The sequence below is a fragment of the Leptopilina boulardi genome, unplaced genomic scaffold (genome assembly GCF_019393585.1).
Source record: "Leptopilina boulardi isolate dan_hultmark-lab unplaced genomic scaffold, ZJU_Lbou_2.1 LbouV2_342, whole genome shotgun sequence".
NCBI lineage: Eukaryota > Metazoa > Arthropoda > Insecta > Hymenoptera > Figitidae > Leptopilina > Leptopilina boulardi.
The window spans coordinates 771,399-794,681 of NW_026137910.1; the positions used below are offsets into that span (position 1 = coordinate 771,399).

A 23,283-nucleotide genomic window follows, 5' to 3' on the forward strand; every position below is an offset into this window, starting at 1 on the left:
TTTTAGAGGCAGAAAAAACAACGTCAAAAAGGGGGGAAAAAGTTGAAGAAGAAGAAGAAGAGAATTCCTTATACGTAAAGAAACAGGTATCTTGAAGGGTAAAATCCGCTGAAATTCCTCAGATATACATTCACTTCCAAACATTCTACATATTTTTTAAACACAATTTTATAATCGTTAACCAAAAATATTTTTCTAAGTGTTTTTAACGTAAAATATTTTACAAAAATTTTTTCACTTTTCACAATACTATATTATAGAAATTCATTACTTTCCCTTAGTGATATTAGAGAAAAGAAGAAGGTAAATTAGCAATAATAAAATAAACAAAACGAGTGATATTTATACCCAAAAATGAAACGAAATAACTCTCAAACACCCTGAGGGGGGATTATAAATATTGCACCATTGTGCGATTATCAAGTAACCGAAATATTATCAATAACAATAATAAATCATGAAGAATGCCCATATAACATCACCATCATCATCTTACGAAGCAGATACAAAAGATCCCAAAGACAGTGTAATAAGATTAAAAATTGATAAACCCTCAAATTGGGATTGGCAACTAACAACATCTTCAAATACAATTCCAGTTATTCAATTAATCGACAAGGATGGTCGTTTACTCGTTGAAACTGCGGCAGGAATTGCACAAAGAGCAAAAGGTTCATTTCGCGAAGGTTTAAAAACACACGAAGAATTTCCCGATTCAAAAATCAAATTACTTGGAAATAGAAATTTTGAGGGTTACAGTACAAAATTTGAATCTCATCATTTTGGTAAACCAAGAAAATCACGAAGTGACATTGACGTGAGAAATGGTGGTAAAAAATCACGTAAAAGAAATAGTTCCATTGAAATTAGCCGATCATCAGAAGGGAATAATAAGAAATATTCGCCTGGTGATTATTTACGTCAACAGATTCTTGTTGATCTTAGAACCAATAGCACTGAGGGAAAGACTCCAAATGAAATTGCACAAGTCAGATGTGAGAAAGTTCGTGTTTATCTGAGAAATAAAAGTGATTCCTCATTAAACGAAATTCATCATTCTTCACGAGAAAGAAGTAGAAATAATTCCAAAAGAAGGGTAGACAGATCTACGAGTAATAGTAGAAGGAGAAGTTTACAAAATGAAGGATCTTTATATTTCGATGGGGAGATGGTATCTGAAAAATGTTCCAACATTCGAAGAGATGCTTCCAATAGCAGAAGGAATTTTTCCAACAGAAGGGACACTTCCAATGGTAGAAAAGATTCCTCATCTAGAAGAAGTAATACTCCCAATGGAATAGGAGAAATCTCCAATGAAATTATTGATTTGCCAACCGACAAAACTACAGGAGACAATATTTCATCAGAATCGATGGAGACCGATATTCCCAAAGTGCCATTTCCCCAAACGACTGTAAACTCATTCAAAACAGGAAAACAATTAACAAAACACGAACTAGAAAAGATTCGCGGCTTCCTGCAAGATCGTATTTCAGCAAAAATGACAGAGGAAAAACTTTCTCGATCCCGTTCACAGCCGATAGGAATGAACAATTTTCCTGATACAGAAATCGAATCAGAGAAAAGATACTCCGATTATTCGCCCAACCGAAAGAACTATCACATCAGAAAAGTGGGTAGCGATGCAAGTGTGGTGCGGTTTAAAGAGAGGCAACTTCAACCAAGTGGAAGCCGACATAATTTGGAAGATTCCTCCATTCTCAGGAGGAAACTTCGTTCAAGGACACGGACCGATGCACTACTCGAAGCCGACGAACTGGAAAATATTTACAGAGAGAGGAAACCTGTCGTAAAGCAAAAGGTCTACACAAGAAAAACAAGAAGTGACACATTGCTCGGTAATCTCGATTCAAAATATCATCTTCAAGATAATCTTGAGAGAACATGGAGGGAATATAAAGACAGAAAGAAAATTGATAGTAAATTAGATAAATTAGATACATCAGATATGGAGGAAGAAGATTTTATGAAGAAACCCAGATGGAAGGATTTGAAATTTGAAAATTGTTCTCTAAGAAATTGTCTGATTTGTGAGAATCTTAAAAATTGTATAAATCCATTGGCAAGTAAAATTGAAGAAAACACCAATCATTCTAAATTGAAACAAGAAATTCTCAAACAAAATGGACAATTAAGTCCCGATATAAATTCAAGACCCAAAACAGCTTTACAGGAAAATTATTTAGTTTTAGACAGAGTAACATCACCTCAACACGATTCAATCATCTCAGAAACTACAACTAACTCCCGCGAGGAAGAAATTTCAAGTTCCAGTTGGAATTCGCCTGATTTTGGTTACAACTCAATTCCAAAACAGTCGAGGGACTACAAGGAAATTCTCAGCTCTAGTTCGGCTGTTAAGAAAAGTGACACGTTCAAAGTTGTTGACGGAAGTGAAAATCCCACAATAATTGATGAGGAAAAATTGCCCATGAAAAATGGAATTTCTCTAAAATTCAACAATGAATTATCAAATGATATTGACAAGCAAAATTTAAATAGACAAACTAATCAAGAAATTGCTGAAGACTATTTTCTAAGGGTTTATGAACTTTTAAAGAAACGCAAGGAAGAAGTAAGACAATTGGCTCAACTTTGCAACGATTCAGAACGCGAACTAGAGGAAACGGAAATCATGAAACCCAGGAGACGGCGTAGGCAAAAAATAGGCGACTCTCCACAAGGTGAGAATATAAAATAAATTTTCTTTCCCTTTTTGCTTTACGGAATTTTTTTTTATTTTTTTCTTCTATAAATATAATTCATGACTCATGAAACTTTTTTTTTCTCTTACTCAAAACTTTCTGCAATATACCTAATAATAGTTGATAATATTTTCTTCGTGCAAAAATAAATATCAACGATGTTTCGTGTATATATACAAAAGCAAATATGAATCACATCTTTGGGGTAGGATTTGATTATTATTAAATATAGTCATAGAACTTTTGGTGAAAGTAGGTCGCAGAGAATTGGAAAAGTTAAAAACTATATCATAAGCTCACAAACTGGGTAATTTTAGTAATTACTGAACTAAAAATACAAATAAATATTCAAAATTAATATAAAATTTAAAAATATTTAAATCTGTATATTTAATGGAAAATAAATGAAATGATTTATTATTAATATTTGGCACATATTTGAAATTTAATCGTATTTTTAAAATTGCTCAACTTTAAAAAAAAAAAGATTTAAAATTAAAAAAAAAAAGGAAAATATTTACAAAACAGAGGCTAGGTTAGGTCTGTGAGACGCAATAGAGATATAAATATACAATTCACTTTAAAAAATCTTGTCTAGGCGCACTTGTGGGTTAATAAAAACTGAAAGTATATCTAGATATTTATAAACGTTGCCAAAGAACTTACGGGCTTGAAAGACGTTTGTCATTGGCAATGAAGAATTTGGCGTGCGAACTCATTTTACGCAACCAATTATTTTGATAAAACGTATCCTCTTAAATATAACGACATCGTGTATTTAATATAGTATCTATATAATAATGAAATGAGATCAAACATTGACAACTCCCGACTCACGCAAATCAAGTATATCTAATTCATTTATAGTATAAAATCAACTAACACACATATCAAGTTTTTCTCTTCCCACATCTGTTTCCAACGCAGCATTTTCGCCGAGAGCTATTGTCCTCCTGACTTCGTTCCAATTTAATATTTACTTTCGTCGAGAAATGGAGAGCAAATCGTTTTATCTGCTATATCAGAAATTTTCGCAGTTCAACAACAATAATTCAAGTGTGGAAATTGGAAAACAATCATTGAAAAAGGATTGCCGTCGAAAATGAACGTTCAAATTACTTTGAAAGAAAGAGAAAAATAAATAACAGAAAAATTGCTTTATAGAAAATGTCCAACTACAATTGTCTTAGATGACGTATAGTGGGATGGGTTTTCATAGTAAAGAATTTAATGAATTAACCATTAGTATTGAAGTAGTATATTGATTTTAATTTTGGACCAGTACTAATGCGCCCTTACTATTTGTTTTCGAGACAATCGGTAGTTAAATTTTAATTATAATCCAAAGGTTTCATTACGAATCAATTTGTTTCCATACCACTGGAATAAAAATAAATGTGATACAGGTATCAAAGCTGTAGTTGTTTGAACTATACCACGTTAGTAAAGACATAAAGTGCCATTAAATGTAAACAGGCAGTTCTAAACCGATTTTGGTAGTTTGGTTATTTAGCACGATACCCTGGAAATAATGTCAACCCTCAAGTTGCTTCCTCTCAACGATTTTTGTTGCAGCTTGTTCGGGGCACCTCACTGAATATTTTCCAAAAAGAAAAATCCATCGGTTTTTTTAATTTTGATTTTTGTGTTTTTAGTGACGAATTTAAAACAAATCACCTGGTTTTTCTAATTACATAAACTAATTAAATTAAATTTCAACTAATCATGACGAAATTTTGGCTTATATTTCAGAACCAAGAACCAGAACATACTTTTTCGAAATATTTTAACTTTGCTGAATCCGAATCTGACCTCAGAATTGACCTAGGACGTCAGGTTTTCGAGATATTTTAACTAAAAAGCGCCAGAAAAAACTTTTTTTTGACAATATTTTGTCGTGTAACATTAAAATATGCCATTCCATGAGTTTTTTTTTATCACTTTTCAGAGTAACCTTTCCAAATTAAATAAAACATTTTTTTATAATATTTATTAATATAGAGGTCCAAAATAATCACTTTTTAAGTAAAAACAATTGTTTATTTAAAAAATACAACAATAAATAATGAAAAAAATTCACTTTTTTTCTGCACCACCAAATAAATTGGTTTAATGATCAAAATTTTCCTTATTTTTCAAGCTTTCATATCGCACAAGAAAAATGAGGTGATTCGAAATAGTTAACTCACAATTTAATAAACAATGTTTGTTTACTTTTTTGTATTTTATTTACTGTGAAACGTCTGCTATTGCTGCGCGCGACATTCGGAAGTTGTCGCTCTCGTTATTGAGTAGAAGCTCATTACACTAGCGTAGTAGAAAGCATATTTTGTTCGAAAAGTGAGGTTTTTTCATCCTTCAAAAATGTTTTTTATGATTTTTTACTGCAAAGTAGGTAATTAAAAACCATTCAATTTGATGACCAGAAATTTTTATGTTTTTTTCAATGACAACATAACCTCACTTTTCACACAACATTTTTTTACTATACGCTAGTGTAATGAGCTTCTGCTCAATAACAAGAGCGACAACTTCCGAACGTCGCGCGCAGTGATAGAAGACGTTTCACAATAAATAAAATACAAAAAAGAAAGAAAAAATTGTTTAATAAATTGTGAGTTAACTATTTCGAATCACCTCATTTTTCTTGTGCAGTATTAAAGCTTGAAAAATAAGGAAAATTTGGATCTTTCAACCAATTTATTTGGTGGTGCAGAAAAAAGTGAATTCTTTTTATTATTTATTGTTGTATTTTTTAAATGAACAATTGCTTTTTACTTAAAAAGTGATTATTTTGGACCTTTATCTTAATAAATATTATAAAAAAAATGTTTCATTTAATTTGGAAAGATTACACCGAAAAGTGATAAAAAAAAACTCATGGAATGGCACATGTATAATTTTTTAATTACAGCATCTGAAAGTACTATTCTTACCCTTTAAAATGCATTCTGAAACTTTAAAAATCTTTATTTGCCTCTGAGTTATCGTTATTTGAATTTTTTGAAGCATTATTCACCACTTAGAAAATTCAAATGACGATAACTCAGAGACAAATAAAGATTTTTTAAAGTTTCAAAATGCATTTTTAAGGGTAAGAATAGTACTTTCAGATGCTGTAACAACCTTTTTGAAAAAAAAATTATATCTTAATGTTACACGACCTCAAATGTGGTAAAAAAAAACGTCTTTTCTGCACTTTTAAAATAGAATATCTCAAAAACCGGACGCGCTGGGTCAATTCTGAAGTTAGATTCGGATTCAGCACGTCAAAGTGCTTCGTTAACGTATAGTACAATTGGAACCTGACATTAACTTTCGATGAGGAATCCTAGAAAATCCGGAAAACTGTAAAGACATTCAAAACAATCTCACCGGCGCTTTTTCAAAGTTTTCAAGTTAACACTGTTAGAAATCAGCGACTTCGATGGATAAAAAACTTTAAGCCAAATGAAATGAGAACATTCTCACTTTTCAGGATTGAACATTTTCCACAACCGGAAATCGAGAACAAACTATATATAGGGTCTTCGTACTATCAAGGTACTCTGAAAACAATTTCCACCCTCAAGTTGCTTCTTTTCGCCGATTTTTGTTGCAACTTTTTCGGGGCACCTCACTGAAAATTTTCCAAATATGAAAATATGCGCTTTGATTAAAATTTTGATTTTAGTGATTATCAAAATCTAAATGATGTGCGAATCTAAATCACTAAATTCAAAATTTTAATCAAAGCGCCCGATGGATTTTGATTTTTGGAAAATGTTCAGTGAGGTGCCCCCGAACAAATTGCAACAAAAATCGGCGAGAAGAAGCAACTTGATAGTTGAAATTGTTTCCAGGGTATCATGATAGTACAAAGACCACATAGTTTGCTCTCGATTTCCGGTTGCGGAAAATGTTCAATCCTGAAAAGTGAGAATGTTCTCATTTCATTTGGCTTAAATTTTTTTTTCTTCATCCAAGTCGCTGATTTCTAACAGTGTAGAATTAAAGTTTTTTTTCGATAAGAAGCATCAATCATTTTTAAAGAAAATGTTTAATGAACGAAAATTTAAACGTCTTGAAATGAAAAACTCCATAATATATAAGCCAAATTCCCTAATACATTGGAAATTTACTATAAGAAATAACAAATTTTATTTTCCTCAATTAAATTACAAGAAAACGAAGTAAACTTTTAGTGATATCCCCAGCATCAGCTTTAAAACTTCGGAGAGAATTAAGTCGAGGTTGTGTTTAATAGCCCTTGGCAAGGTCTACATTGGATTTTCGCAAGGTAATGGATATTCGACGAGGAGATCCCATTTATATTAAAATCCGTGAAACCGACCCTATGTCGAAGAAGCAGCAGCAGCACCACTTAATATCGTAAATGTATGGAGCAATGGTTATATGTACGTGCTCAAGTATTGTCTTCGGCTCATCTCCTTAAAATAGTTGGCATCGTGCCAGCTAGAACGCCGTGTGACGTTCTCACTTCCGGAATCACTGATGCTCGCACTTCATCCGCGCGCGCGTCGATTCAGCGTTTCGATAAAGGTTACAAGCCAATCCATTTTCTATATAACCACGCTCCGTTAAAAATTTTTCCATTATAACATTTTTCCTTTATCGCTTTTTATATGTATACTGCCGTGAAAACAACCACTTGATTTATGAGAAAATTTATTTTTTCCTTTCACTATGTACTCCATTTTTTTGTTTTTAGTCTCAGGGTTTATTGAGTTCATGACTTTATTTAGAAAACAAATATGTGCAAAATTAACTGATTTTTTTAAATACAAAATTCAAGGTTTTATTATAATGTGATACAACTGACTGTAACTGATTTTATATAATCAATGACGATCGAATTTTCGATTTCAAATACTGATATATTTCTATATTAATTTTCAGTAAGTTTTACGTGAAATTGTATTGATTTCTAAATTGTTACTCTACATTGCTTTATCAAAATTACGGGAATTAGAGAATTATCAAAATTTTTATTTAATCGTCTTTGCATTTGATAAATTCTTTACTAAACTAAATTAAACTTATTTATTGTTAATTAAAATGATGTTTCTATATTTTAATATTCAAATTGGATTTTGTTTTTTTTGCACCCTTTTAAATTTTGAAGTTAACTTCAAAAAGTTAAAAAATAAATTTTAACAAATATTTTAATATTTATTATTGATTTTTCTAGTATTTTTTTAGTAATAAAATTTATTAAATTGAAAAAAAATTTTAATTAATTTTTTTTTATTATATTTATTTTTCTCTTCTCATTTCATAACTGCTTCCAACATTTCTTCATCAATATTTTTTTTTTTTAAAGAAATTTTTGATTTGATTTATTAACTTATTATAAAAGATATTTGAGGCTTAAAAAATTTTTTTTCTTTTACGAAAATTATAAAATTAACATTTTATCAAAGATGTGGAACACTTGCTGCTTGTGTTACTTGAACAAAAAATAAACTGTTTTAACACGTTATTAATTTTGGGTCTTAAATATTTTTCCCCCTTGAAAAATAACATTAACTTTTGAAACACCTTGTATATATCCATTTATACAACACTCAATTTCATATGATTTACAAAACAATTTTGTAAAATCTTATATAAACTTTCAGTTCAAAAAGTACCGACACAAATAAATTTGATGCTAATTTGAATCATTTACAAACTTTGTATACTGTACTTTATTGAATATTTTACAAAAATAGTACCTGAAACTGCAAGCCCCCAAAACTACCCCAATGCCCCCCGCTCACTTCCTCCTGAAATTGCAAGCCCCCAAAAACTACCCCAATGTATCTAAAATTATTGTGAATATCAAAATTGAAAAAAAATTTTTTTCACTATTTTAGAAATTTAATTTTTTAAAAATATTAAAATTTTTAAAAATCCACAAGATTGATTATTCAGAATCATGAAAAAAGCCTACAAAAAAAATAAAAATCGTAGGAGAAGTTGAATTTTTAAGGAATAATTGATAAAATTTAAACCAAACATAATTGGTTTGATTTATGTGTAACAATTTTTGAAAAAAATTTGTGTAGAACCTGAAATAATATTTCACTAAGAAAAATGAAAAAAAGTTATTTTTAACAATTTTACAATTTATTTTTATTTTTCAAAAATTTTATTTTTTGAAAAAATTAAATTTTTTCAAAATTCATACGATTGATTGTTTAGAATCATGAAAAAAGTTTATAAAAAAATCGCCAATGAAAAATAATAAAAATTGCGACAGAAGTTAAAATTTTTAGTTTTTGATGATTTCGAGTTGTATTTAAAGAAATTATTAAAGAATTAATTGTTTTTCAATTATGCATAGTATATTACAGTTTCAAATATTTAATATTGTCAGAAAAAAAATTGACAACCATAAACAGCCTTAATTTCGAAAGGTTGAAATATTAGCGGTCCCTCTCCTTATACAACATTATATAAAAATTTTATTTGATTCAAATAATAATCGATTACTTAACTATTATTAAATAAATATTTATTTGTATCAAATAATTACTATTATTTGACGTAATTAAATGGTATTTGTTTCAAAAACAGAAATTATTGGTTCAAATACATTTTATTTAATTCAAATAAAAATTATTTGGTTCAAGTAAAATATTTATTTGATAATAGTCAAATAACCGATTATTTTAATCAAATAAATTTTTTTTATTGTAACAAATATTTGTAAATAATATTTAATTTCTGAATTATAATATCATAAATTCGTTAAAAATCTTTTAAATTTAGGAGAATGACGATGTTGTCGATGCTATAAATTTTATTTTAAACATGATGAAAAGAAATAGAGAATAAGTAATTAAAGTTTGAATAGTAATTTTGTTTTATTTGACACATGTGTGTTTTTGAAATGAATGTGAATGGTGCTCGAGTTCAGAGTGAATTTAAAAGAAGTTGGCAGGTGCTTTTCAGTATACATTACAATTTTCATGATACATAGGTGTTACAAAAGCACTCTAGCAAGTTTTGAGGATATTCTCATACACATGGTTGCACACACACATTTATATGTATGTGTCGCACTCCCAACGGATTACCTATATGGTTGGGTTGGGGGGGGTGTGGAAAGGGGTAACTTTTTGCCCAGAGCTGGGGATGGTTAAAGGAAAGATCGGCCCCGGTCGGACAACCTCGTGATATAACGGGAGAACGTTATGGCACTCAGGGTAGACTTTGAAGACTATGAGGGTCTTCTATACAAAGCATAATTTATTCAAAATTCCTCCTCATGGAATTTCATATATTGGGTTTATAATTGAATTAAACTGTTGTTTCATTACTATCGAATATGTAATTATTTTGTCATTATTGGATATCTGTTTAAAGCTTAGATATATATCAGTTATGAATTGTAACTATATAGTAACTATTATAGAGGTATATGTTTTGAAATTTCAATAAATTTCTATTTTAGTTAATTTAATTGTAGTATCAAAATTTTTTGCACTTTTTTTTTTCTATTTTCTAACAAAATATTTGATAATTGGTAATTTTTAATAGTAATTTTTATGTCTAATTTTGGTTGTAATTGTAAACAACACGCGAAGAAAATATATATATATTCTTGTGAATATAGAAAATACAATTTTCACATTCACTTTTTCTTTATCTAATTTTTTTATAGAATCGTCCATATATTTGACAGACTTTTTTTTAGTATTTTGCTTTGCTATATATTAAATCCATCATTTCAAAATTTTAAAATCTATATACATTGTCATTTTCAGCAATCTCTCACCTATATAGAGAAATCTCTTATTTTCACTTATTTGAAACAAATAAAAGTTTTATTTATTTGAATGAAATAAAAATATATTTGTCTTAGAGTCTAATAACTTTTTATTTGTTTCAAATAAAAAATTTAATTTAGCACAAATAAAATTTTATCTAGAGAAAATAAAATTTTTATTTGAAACAAAATAAAATTCATTTTGAAACAAATAAATATTTATTTGGTTTTGAGACAAATATCTATCTTTTCTCTGGGTGCAAATATAAAAACAAGTTTTTAGAAAAATTCAAAATTTTTTTTTATAAAATCTTTCTCAATATTGGATACGCAATTTTGAATTTGAAAATCCGGCTCTAAGTTTATAGCAGGATCATCTACCAAAAAAAAAAGGAAAAAGAATCAATATTATATATATATATATATATATATATATATATATTGCAATCTATGACAAATTGCATCATTTAACATAATATATAATATAGTCGTTATTAAAAAAAAACTCACAACTTTTATTGAATTTAGATAAATTCATCAGAATCATAATTCATTATAAGATCATTAATTCTATGTGCGCGGCTCATGTTGGTTTTCAAATGCAGCGTCTACTTTTTCTTTTATTTTATCGTCGACACGACCTTCTCTCTCACTTCCCTTTGTCTTTTCGCTTTTTACGACTCCATTTTCAATTCAGGTCATATTATATATCCGGCAATAAATTAAGAGTCTACATTTCATCAGTGTCAAATTTACTATAACTACATGAAACCATATCAAATCTCTCTGTAAATCCCTTATAACAATAAAATAAAAAATTAAATTAAATTAAAATAAAAATTCATTAAATTTAAATTTATAATTCTTAAAATAAAAATACTAAAAAAAGAAATAATTTTTTTTTAAGAATATAGGGTAAATGCACTAATTACGGCGCGATTCAAGTCAAAACATCTTTGAAATAGAAAATTTGACATTTCTATTGTATAAAGTTAATTGAAGACTTATTAAACTAAAAGCTTATGTTATTTAGATATTACAAAAAAAATTTAACTTTATAAAAATCGATTATTTAAAGAAATATGAGAAATTAAAACAAATACCGTAATTTTCTATTACGGCGCGTTTGTATCAGTTTCGGTGACCAAAAGTACGTGTCCCGTGTGGAAATTGAAAAATGATCCTAACTTCGTCCTATCTAGTTTGCCGTTTTATTATCTAGGTCCTATCTTGGCAGTCTAACTTGGTCCTAAAATGGTTGGTGATGCGATTTTAGCCTGGTCCTAATTTGGGTGCCTATTTAGGACCAATATAAGGGTCCTTTTTAGGTCCTAGATAGGACCAGGTTTTTTAAAATTCACATAATTTTAATAGGATTAATTATTTGTTAATAAATTTTGATAACATAATTTTGTATTTTATATTGAAATTAATATATTTGCTTACTTTTAGTACATACATATATACAAAAACTTACTTATAAAATATTTGTTTCTTTATGCATATATAATATATATTACCATGTATGTACATAAATAATGTATTAACAATCAAATATTCGTAGATTTTTTAAAAAAATAAACATTTAAATATAACTGGACTTTTACAAAGGTTTAGCTTGCACCCTATGATTTAAATAAATCAGTTTCTTCCACTAGAGTTCTCTTCGATATAAAATCTTTTTTTTTTTAATTATAGAAAGTTTCTTTGAAAAAAATTATCTTTGTTTCAGAAAAATTTTAATTTTTTTAATCAAAGAAATTTTTTTTGATTTTATATTAGTATTGAAACTTCTTTGATTGAAATTTTTATTCTTTTAAATTTTTCAACTTATTTCAATCAAAGAAACTTTATGTAAATTTTAGAAAAACTTTTTGTTTAAAAGGAAATTTGTTTCGAATGATACAAAACAAATCAAAGCAACTGACTTTTTCAAATAAACAATCCCTTTTTTCTGGGTGTATATAATAGAAATAAAAAAATGTAATCAATAATAATAATAATAAATCAATAAACAAGCAGAATTACATTGCACTTTTTACACAAGAACTTAACCTCTAAATAACTTCTGCTTATAGTTTCGTCCGTTTCGTCCGCTAGGGTTGAAAAAGTAGGGGCAAAAAAATTCAAATTAAATGTAACCCTTCTCATTTTGTTTAATATAAATTTAATTAATAATTAATTAAAATTTTTAAAAAACTATGGTAGGTAAATTTTTATTTTTTTATTATTTTTATTATTGTATTTATATTTTTTTTATTATTTTATTATTATTTTATTATTATAATTATATTATTATTATAATATTATTATTAATTATAATTAATAATGCCAAAATACTCCGATATTACTAAAATGGCTTGTAAAAGCAGGACCAAGTTAGTACCAAATTAGGAAATATTAACATTTTCTGCCAAGTTAGGACCAGCTTAGGGCCAATTATCATTTTAGGCATACCTTGGGGATTTCTACTCGGGCGTATTTTGAAGATACTTTGCCCACCGTAATTGAAGCGAATGGAAATCTTAAAAATGTTTCAATTACGACGAAAGAAAAAATTTGATCTCAAATAATTAAATTAATAATTATTTAAATGTGCATTTTTATTAATAATTGTATCAAAAAAAGATTAAAATAATTTTTTAATCACTTTGCAACAGTTATATATTAAATATAATAGTAATAATAATTTTTTACGAACGCGCCGCAATTGGTGCACTTACCCTACCTATACATTTAATTAGAAACAAAATGATCATTTGACAATTAAATTTTAGAAATTAATTTTTACAAATATATTTAATGATATAAACAACTGTATGAACCAAAAGTTTTGAACGTTCAAATGAACAAAATTTGTTTTTTTACTTCTTTAAGTACGAATTTTATTACAAAATATTGTTTTAAATATCTAAAAAGAAGTTATTAATTTAATAATTGTTTAATTTACTGTTTTATTTTACACTGCCGTTATAATTTTTAATAATTTATAGATTGAAAAAAATATTTTGTTCATTTGAACGTTAAAAACTTTTGACTCATACAACTGTGACAAATTTGGTAAATTTACATTGCAGGTTATCGGGAAAATCTAGATTTGAAAAGGCTTGCGTATATATGTTACATATATATATATACTTCAATTTCTAATCTGACGATCACATCTCGAAAATTTGATTTGGTTTTAACGACTCTCGAGTTTGCTAAAGTGTGTGCCCATAGAATCCGTGTATAACTATTAGCAACAATTTTACGACGAGCGAAACTCAATTGAGATAGAACTTACTGTGCACATTAAACACGAACTCAATTTGTTTAACTACGTTTACATAAATATATATATACATACATCAGATATATTCATATATATATATTTATGCGTCCAAACTTTGTCCACATGTATATTCGGTATAAAATCTCTTTTTTTTCCAGTTCAGGGTCGTCATTTGGCGTGTAATTGATCAATGTCATATGTGAATCCATGCGCAATTTTACATTCCCAACTATGCCAAATAAAAACACAATCAGTGACCATGAATAAATTCAAGTTTGCTGCGTTTTCAGTGGCGTACAGAATTTTAGAAAAGATGGGGGGAGGGAGAAGAAATAAAGGATTATTTTTTATAAATTAAATAACTCATTTTAATTTATTATATATGGGGCATTCCATGGGAAATTTTCATTCAAAATTTTTTTTTGTCCGAATAACATTTTTTTCGAAATCTATATGAAAAATAAGGAAATACGTATTTTTTTATTTTTTTATTTGAAGAAAATGAAGGAAGTTATGATTTTTTGAAATTTAACGTCAACGAAGGAAGTGTGTTTTTGGAACATTTTTTAATCTATTGTACTAATAAATTAAAAATTATGCTATATATGAAATTTGTTCATTTTTTTCTCAAATTTTTCAAATATATGCTCAAAAATAACGTACCTATAACAGAAGCAACAAACAAATTGAAATTAAACTTAAAAAATGAGTTTTCTCCAAAAAGACACTTTCGATTTTTAATTTTTTTTTGGATTACAAACTCTGATGACCGAAAAATTTTTTCCCCTATCTGCGAAAGTGGTACTTTTAGTTTTTAAATTACTATTTACATAATTTTTAAGCTGGACGCAACGATTTTTAGTATGTTTTTATGAAATTAAAAAAAAAAAAACAAATGAATGTTAATGGAAAAAGGTTATATTTGAGCCGTACTAAAAAAATTGTAAATATTAATTTTTTAAAGATTAGTATTTCTTATATCAAAATTTCACTTTTTACCTCATTTTCGACGATTTGAAAATACTTTTATAAAATTTGCACTGAAAAAAAATACATTTTAACTGTACAAGAAAAATTATGTTTTATAGGTTAAGAATAATGTCAAAATGGTTAAAATTTTATTGACAAATAAATATAAAATAATCAGTGGAACATTCGAATTGTAACACTATGCAGGGAATGGTACCTTTTTTCGATGCATGGTGGGGAACCTAGAATAGAGAAAAGCAAGGTGAAGCAGGTGTCAAAAATATAAAGATTAAGGGCGCTTCCACAATCACATGCATTTTCATTTTGCTCTTTGCATTTTGCTCTTGCTTTCTGCGCGCGCAACCTACTTATCAGTCGTCAAAATTAATTAAGTAATTAATTACTAATTAATTATATGTAATTAAGTAGTAATAATTTTATACATTAAACAAATTAATTGATTACTACTTAATTACATGTAATTAATTTGTAATTAATTACTTAATTAATTTTGACGACTGATAAGTAGGTTGCGCGCGCAGAAAGCAAGAGCAAAATGCAAAGAGCAAAATGAAAATGCATGTGATTGTGGAAGCGCCCTTATGTCATATTTCGGACGTTCTACTGGAATTCCAGTGAAAATTTAAATGAACCTATTCTAAACTAACCCTTCAGTTTAAATCAAACATTATTTTTTCTAATAAATTGTGAGTTTAACATTTATTTTTTTAAATCGTTTTCATGGTAATTTAAAAACTGCGAGTAACTTAACAAGAAAATGTGGAGTATAATAAATATTAATAATAATTATTAGCCCTTTAAAATGTGTTATTTTTAAATTTATCATTTCTAACCTAAAAAATTCCAGTAATTATAATAAAGTTCTTATAATAATAATGATTTTTCAGCAACTTTTTAAAAATTATTTTCTAGAATATAAAAATTATACGTTTTCATACAGCTTTATTCGAAAAAACAAATTTTTACTTTATTTTATGAACAAAATACAATTTTGTTCATAAGAAACTTTGTTCAAAGAAACTTTTGAGTTTATATATATAACTAAGATAAAAAAAAATTTGTTTCTAATAAAACTTAAAAAAAATTTCCAAAAGGGTGTCTACAACACAACTAAATAGTTTAAAACATTATTTATTAATAAAGTTTAGAATTTTGGTTAAGCATAGAACAAAAAAAATCGCTTTTTGTACCATAATAGCCCCTATTGACGGTATTTATTTTTATTGTTATTATTACTTTTCATGTTTTTTTGTTATTACAACCAATTATTATTATTATTATTATTATTATTATTAATTTTTTTATCATTTATTTATTATTATTATACTTTTTAATAATAATATTACTTTTACCGTAAATTATTTTATATAAACACAATTTATTTGCTGAAAAATTTAATAAGAGGCATAAAATGTAGAGTTTACATTTTATTAGTTTTATGAAACAATCTTCTTGAAAAGTGCCGAAACGTGCTCTTTCAGTAAGGGTTAGTGCTTAACAAGTGAAGTTAGAAAAGACCCAGAAAGCAATGGAATACAAGTGAAAAGTGGAGAAGCACCAATAATAATAATAATAATACCTGACAGGTAGAACCTCTTAATACATTCCTGTGTTACATTTTTCCCAACAACCGGAAGTCCATTTTCCGCAAAGAAAAATTCAGGTAACTCACAATGTTTACAGTTCAAACATGATCTGAAATTTTTCTTCAAACATTCGTGAAAATGGCAAAAATGTCAACAAAAAAAACGATAAAATTTAATAAATTTTTTTAATTATTTGATTTTTGACGATGTAACAATTATTAATTCATGTTTTCGTTTATTTTCACCTCTCTTTAATAATATTTCTTGATCGTAAAAGATTAAATAATTGTGGGTAATAATTAACATAATGTATAAATAAATAATAATTATTAAATTTGTTATATTGTTATTATTTTTTTTTTTTTTTGAACTTCATTTATATTTATTTTATTCACAGTTGTAATTATTTAATGCATATATGCAAATTTTTATGTAAATGTGTAATAATAAATAAATAAATAGTAATAATAATAATTGTTATTATTAATTATTAAATTTAGAATTAACAGAATTATTTCAAATTTGTATTATTTTGTTTAATATAAAAATTCTTTTTCATTATTATAAATAATTTTGCAACCTTGTATCAACTGAATTTAAGACTTAATTTAATTTTAAGAATCACAAGTGGGTTTATTTTAAGTAAAAAATTGTTTAAGACAAAATTAATTTTCAACTGTAAATGCTTCAAAATTATTTTCTTATATGAGTATTACATTTTTTATGCGAAAGAAAGGGTTTAATTTTTATAATTTGCATTTTTTTTAACCATTTGAAAAACTTTGTTTCTTCCTTTTTTAACTAATTTAATTTAAATAATTTCTATTCAACTAGCAAAAATTAAAAAATATAATTTTTTTTTGCATCATTTTTGATGATAAAATTGTTTGTCACACTAGAAACTGGAGTTATCGAAACACACTGTGTCCCAATAATTATTGTATTTTCACTGTATTATAATTAAAGAAAATTTATTTTCAAACACATAATACACGTAGTGAAAATTGAAGGGAATTGAGAGGGATTTTATATAGACGGCCCTGGGAAAGTTCAGGCAGGGAGCGTCCGTTACCTTACCTCGCGCAATAGGACTTCAGTTCCTCGCGAACCGTGTCGCGCTTCAATGACGGGGTTTTTATACCCAAATAAAATGTGAATTGTTGTATTTTTTTTTTCTTTGAGTCAACTACTTTTTATTTTTAAGACTTCTGTGAAGTTAATAATAATTTTATTGTGTTGAAACATTAAGTGTAACTCATGGATTTTCTATTTATTGTGTCGTGTTTCAAAAGCATTTTGTAAGTAATACATATTTTCTATATTTTCACGACGAAAATTTATACTCGAGAAACACTCTCATCACATTCCTTTACGTCTACCTCTTCGAATTTCACGTGATTCACTCCACCGAAAATGCATTTTGGAAAATTTAAATCCTTTTTACATCAAAATCATTAATGCACTTTATCAATATTATTTAAATTTAATAATAATTAATATTTTTATTTTTTTTTCTTAATTATTAACAATCACAATTTAATAATAATTACGTACTATCTTTGTTTGCAATTTAAATAACATTATGAAAAACGATTTACTTCTAATTGGAAAATAAGTTCTTATTTTAAAAAATTCATTAATTTTAAGAAAAAAAGTAATTTTAACTTATTTTGATTTTACTATAGTGACAGTAAGATTGTTTATTCTTTTTGAAGCAAATTAATAAGTAGAAAAAATATTATTATTTAATTTTTCTATTTTTTAATATTTCTTTTCGTGTTTTTATTTTTTTGTTCAAACAATTTCTACTTAAATTAACAGTATAATATAAAATTTAGATTATTTCTTCATAAATATTTTTAATTTATAATAATAAATTATTTATTAAATAATAATTGTTATATTACTTTGTTTTGTTCTATTTTATGTGTTTTCTATTTATTATACTTCGTTTCTAAATTATATGAAAATTAATTTAAATTGAATAAATTATATCTACATAATATTTAATTTAAACTTTTTAACTTCTGTTTAAAGAATACTTTACTATTTATTCGATAATTGTATTTTTAATTAGCCTTTTTAAATAAACCAAAAATCTCTTTTCTCCATAAGTTTAATTAAAAAAATGAGTTTTTTAATTAAAGTAAAAATAATTGGATACTTTTTTAATAAATTGAATTAAAAATCTATTAAAATAAACAATTAAGTGAAATTTAAATTATTAAATAACAAAATATAAATTAATAACTTTATGTATAAATAAATTATTAAAAATAAATAATAATAATAAATGTTAACGGAATGAGGAATAGTTTTAAAATTTTCAATAATAATCAAAATTAATGGATATATTTTGATTGAATTTAATATAGAGAAATAGGAAGTTTTCAGTTGACTAAAAAAGTGATCTACAAATAAAAGATCTTTATCTTCTACATACATACATATATTTATAGAAAAATTTGAATTGTAAATTTAAATGCAACGCAGAGAAACACAATGAGTGTCGTCCTTAGATTTCAAGGATGCTTTTTGGTACCAGTGACCTATCGTCCTAGTAACCTCCCCCTCTCTTATCACGCATAGTCACACTTCGTCACTGACTTCCTCCTTTACCCCCTATCTACAACCCAAGTGATGACGTAGTTTCCAAACAACCCTTAAACTTAAATTTCTTAATAAAAATGTAAAAAAAAAAATGCATTTTGAAAGCTACAAAAAATACTTTTTTAGCATCCTTTTCTCTTTGGAAACTCTAAAATGTTGATCTCATTAACATACCTATATTTTCGTATATTCCACGCATGGTCAAAATTATTTCGAAAATCTTGATTTAAATTGTATTAAATATTTTGAAAATTATTTAAAATTTTTTTTAATTTGTTTTTTTTTTATTAACTTTTTTTCTTTTTTTCTACATCAATTTTTATACCATATATTTTTTGGAGGAAAAAATTTATATGTATACAAGTTTTGTATTTTTCCAATTTGGAAGATATGTGACAGGCCTAAAAATAATTTTAAATCACATAATTTTGTGTTCAATTTTTTCTGGACAGCATCCAAGTTTTTAAGCTTTGAGATTTAAAAACGCTGTTATGAACTTTTTGGTTATAAATAGAAAATGTTTTTAAAGTCTCTAATTTTTATAATGCCAAAACCGACTTTATAGATTTTCATATGAAATATATTATTATCGAAATTATATGTGGAGTAATAACAAAAACGACAATTTAACAATGACGGTAACATTAATAGCAATAGTATAATAATAATAATAACAATAATAATAATAATAATAATAATAAATATTAATATATAAATATAAAAATAGTACATTACGGTTCGAAATTTTTAGGATCTATGAAATATTTTCAACAATATAGAAACACAAAATTAGCCTAACTTCCATATTTTTATATTTTTAAATAGAATTTTTATTTCTAAATTTTTAAAATTGTTTCAGTAAAAATATGAATAATTTTATGTTTACCACTTTGAACCAAGCATATATATAAAACGAATTAAAAATTTCTGAGATTATAAAGAATTATGAAAGATTATAAAAAATCCGATAACATAACCTAAAAATGTTATCTATCTTAATCTTAATTAATTAAACATACTTTTTAATTAAAAATATTGCTTTTTGATGGAAAAAGTAATGGCTTCATTTTGAATAGTTCATGAAACATAATTTGGGTACCATTTTGTGACCTTCAAAAAATAACCGCAATAGAATGAATAGAACTCCTCTCGTTGGTTTTTATATGCTTGGAGGTTACGAGGTCAAAGTTAAAAGCGGAAAATTTTAAGTAACTTAAAAATTAAAAAAAAAAAATTTTAACTTAATTTTTTTAAAGTTATTTTTTTAAAAATAATTTATTATTTTCCGAATGAAAAATATTTTTATTTTCAATCGTTTCACATAAAAAAAAAATAATAAATTTTCTAAATAAAAAAATTATTTTCTTATTTTTCATAAAAATTTCGAAAAAAAATATTTCAAGGAAAACAAATTTTTTGAATGGAAATCTCATGTACATTTTATAGGTTTTTATTTAACAATATAACTCCAAATAATAGTTTATTGATATATGTATACTAGTATAATAATAAAAAATAAAAAAAAAGTTTGTTTTGATAAACACAAAAATAATTTCCCGACACTATTGAATGATTCCCGCTATATGAGTAAATATTTCTCGATACCTCATATTTTTTTCACAAGAAAAATCCAATATTCAATGAATATTTCGAGAAAACTCGCGACGTCTCATTTTGAAATCCTGTCTACATTATTCATTGATTCGTCATATATGAATCAATTTTCAATTTTTGTTCATCTTATTGCTTATGTTATATTTATGATTTTCTATCGTCTATATTGAGTACTTATATAAGTCAAACGTTTACTTCCTTATTCTTTTTTCACTTTGAAATAATGCATTTCTGTTCTTCAACAATTTAAAAATATTTTATTCCAATATTTACTTTTTAATAGTGGTACAATGTATATAAATATATATTGTATCACTATTAAAAAGTAAATATTGGAATAAAATATTTTTTAAAAAATTCATCTCCGACAATTTTATATTTTGAAAATTATAAAAATTTCATTAATTAAATTTGTGCCATTCCAGAAGTTTTTTATTTTGAAACATTTTCAAAATATTTCAAAAGCACCCAAAAAAATGATTATTTTTTAAAAAACAAATTTTGTTATCCTTTGGTAATTGAAAATTTAATAACAAGAATTTTAATTGACTTTAAATTACATTTTTTTCCGTTTACGGATGAAATTGAAAAATTCATTTATATATATTAATATATTACGGAGGAAAAATTTTTTAAAAATGCCAAAAGGATTATTTCACATTCTCATATATATATATATATATATATATATATATATATATATATATATATATATATATATATATATATATATATATATATATATATATATATATATATATATATATATATATATATATATATATATATATATATATATATATATATATATATATATATATACGCGTATATTCATTTATACAATATAAAGCAGACCTACGGAAATATACGAAATTCTTTTTGTTATAGTCTCGATTGGTTAATTCCTGGAAATCGAATTTACCCTCTATTTGAATTCAACTGTAGTCTGCACTTGCAAAATATTATTGGTTCTCTCCGTACCTCTTTCAGTTCTTTTTAATTGAATAAATTAAGTCAAAAAAAAGAGAAATTTCAATTTTAATAAATCACATTTTTTTTTTTTTTTTTTGGTATTCTTTCCTTTTATTAAGAAAAAAAAGTTACTAATATTTATAAAAGTTGCTACAAAATTAAAAAGACAAAAATCTAGATATTATTGTTAGATAACGAATATATTTTTTTGTGTTTTATTGTTATGTATAAATAAATAAATAAATAAATGTATATAGGTATATCATGTTCAACATTTTTTATTTTTTTTAATTTTGATAAAATTATAGTCTTGATAAGAAACTTTTAGCTTTTATTTTTAAACTAACCAGAATTGACAGACAAATCGACATCATAGCTAAATATTTTCGAACTCGGAACACTACAAAACGAAAAAATTCGTTAAGGCGCTCTCACACCTTTTTGGCTGCCTGCAGGTTACCATGGCAACGCATAAGAGTGAGTGCGACAGAAAATTTAAAAATTTGAATATTCAAATTTTCTGTCTCACTTACACTCGTGCGTTGCCATGGTAACCTGCAGGCAGGCAGGCAGCCAAAAAAGGTGTGAGTGCGCCATTAAAAATAACAAAAATATTAAACGGACGGAGAATTTTAATGAGCCAAAAGTTTAATTATAAAAATTGTTGAACAGAATACATCCATGATTGAGGTTATGTTTTGATATTATTCCGGTGCAAAATTTCAGCAATTGGCAATACTGTGACTATACTATGTACACAGGCCAACACTACACGATCGCGAATCGCTCCACATTTTTTTCCTCGAATAACGATACTTTCTTTCTTTCTTTTGTTTAAATGGCCTCTTGTATTAACAAATAGCCAGTACTAATAGTCAGTTTAGGTTAATATTAGGTATGATTCACATGTCCTGAATAACGATACGAAAACAAAACAAAGTGACAGCTTCGGCAGCCATGTTTATTTTGACTATTGTGCGATTCCAAGTGAGATTTTGACTTTTTCGGAGTAGGTTAACCGATTGCAATGAAACTTTGGAATTTTGTTATATATAGTAAGACTAATCTTTAACGTAAATTTCAGCCTAAAATATTTGTTAGTTTACGAGATTTGCAATAATAACAAAAAATTTAAAACTGCTATATCTTCCGTTCTAATAAACGGATTGAGGTCTACTTTTTTTTAAAATGTCAAGGAAAATGAGAGGAATAAATCTCTTTCAGAACATTTTTTTATAATTTTACAACTAAAAAAATTATTAAATAATAATTGAATAACTTTCGCGCGACTATCTAAAATTCAATCACTTAAACGCTAAAATGATCTTACCTGTGTTTTCTTTAATGTTCCAAAGGATTTTTATTGTAAATGTAAGTTTAACTTAAGAAATTTTATTAATTTATTAGTATAAACAATTGAGATTTCTGCTAGTTGACGTGCAGACGACATTGCGCACGCAGCATTCTCACATAGCCAACTGACGTGATTCGTGGACTAAATTGGCTATGTGAGAATGCTGCGTGCGCAATGTCGTCTGCACGTCAACTAGCAGAAATCTCAATTGTTTATACTAATAAATTAATAAAATTTCTTAAGTTAAACTTACATTTACAATAAAAATCCTTTGGAACATTAAAGAAAACACAGGTAAGATCATTTTAGCGTTTAAGTGATTGAATTTTAGATAGTCGCGCGAAAGTTATTCAATTATTATTTAATAATTTTTTTAGTTGTAAAATTATAAAAAAATGTTC

General features: G+C 26.1%; 1 protein-coding gene across 1 annotated transcript in view; it reads left to right on the plus strand.

Annotated features, from left to right (window-relative positions):
* The first annotated feature begins 235 nt into the window (after window positions 1-235).
* The window catches only part of LOC127285906 (uncharacterized), a 79,941-nt gene continuing 56,893 nt past the window's right edge, over window positions 236-23,283 (plus strand). The window contains exon 1 of the mRNA XM_051312111.1: window positions 236-2,705. Coding sequence (XP_051168068.1) covers window positions 458-2,705 — 2,248 coding nt within the window. The 5' untranslated portion in view covers window positions 236-457. The remainder of the gene's footprint in view (window positions 2,706-23,283) is intronic.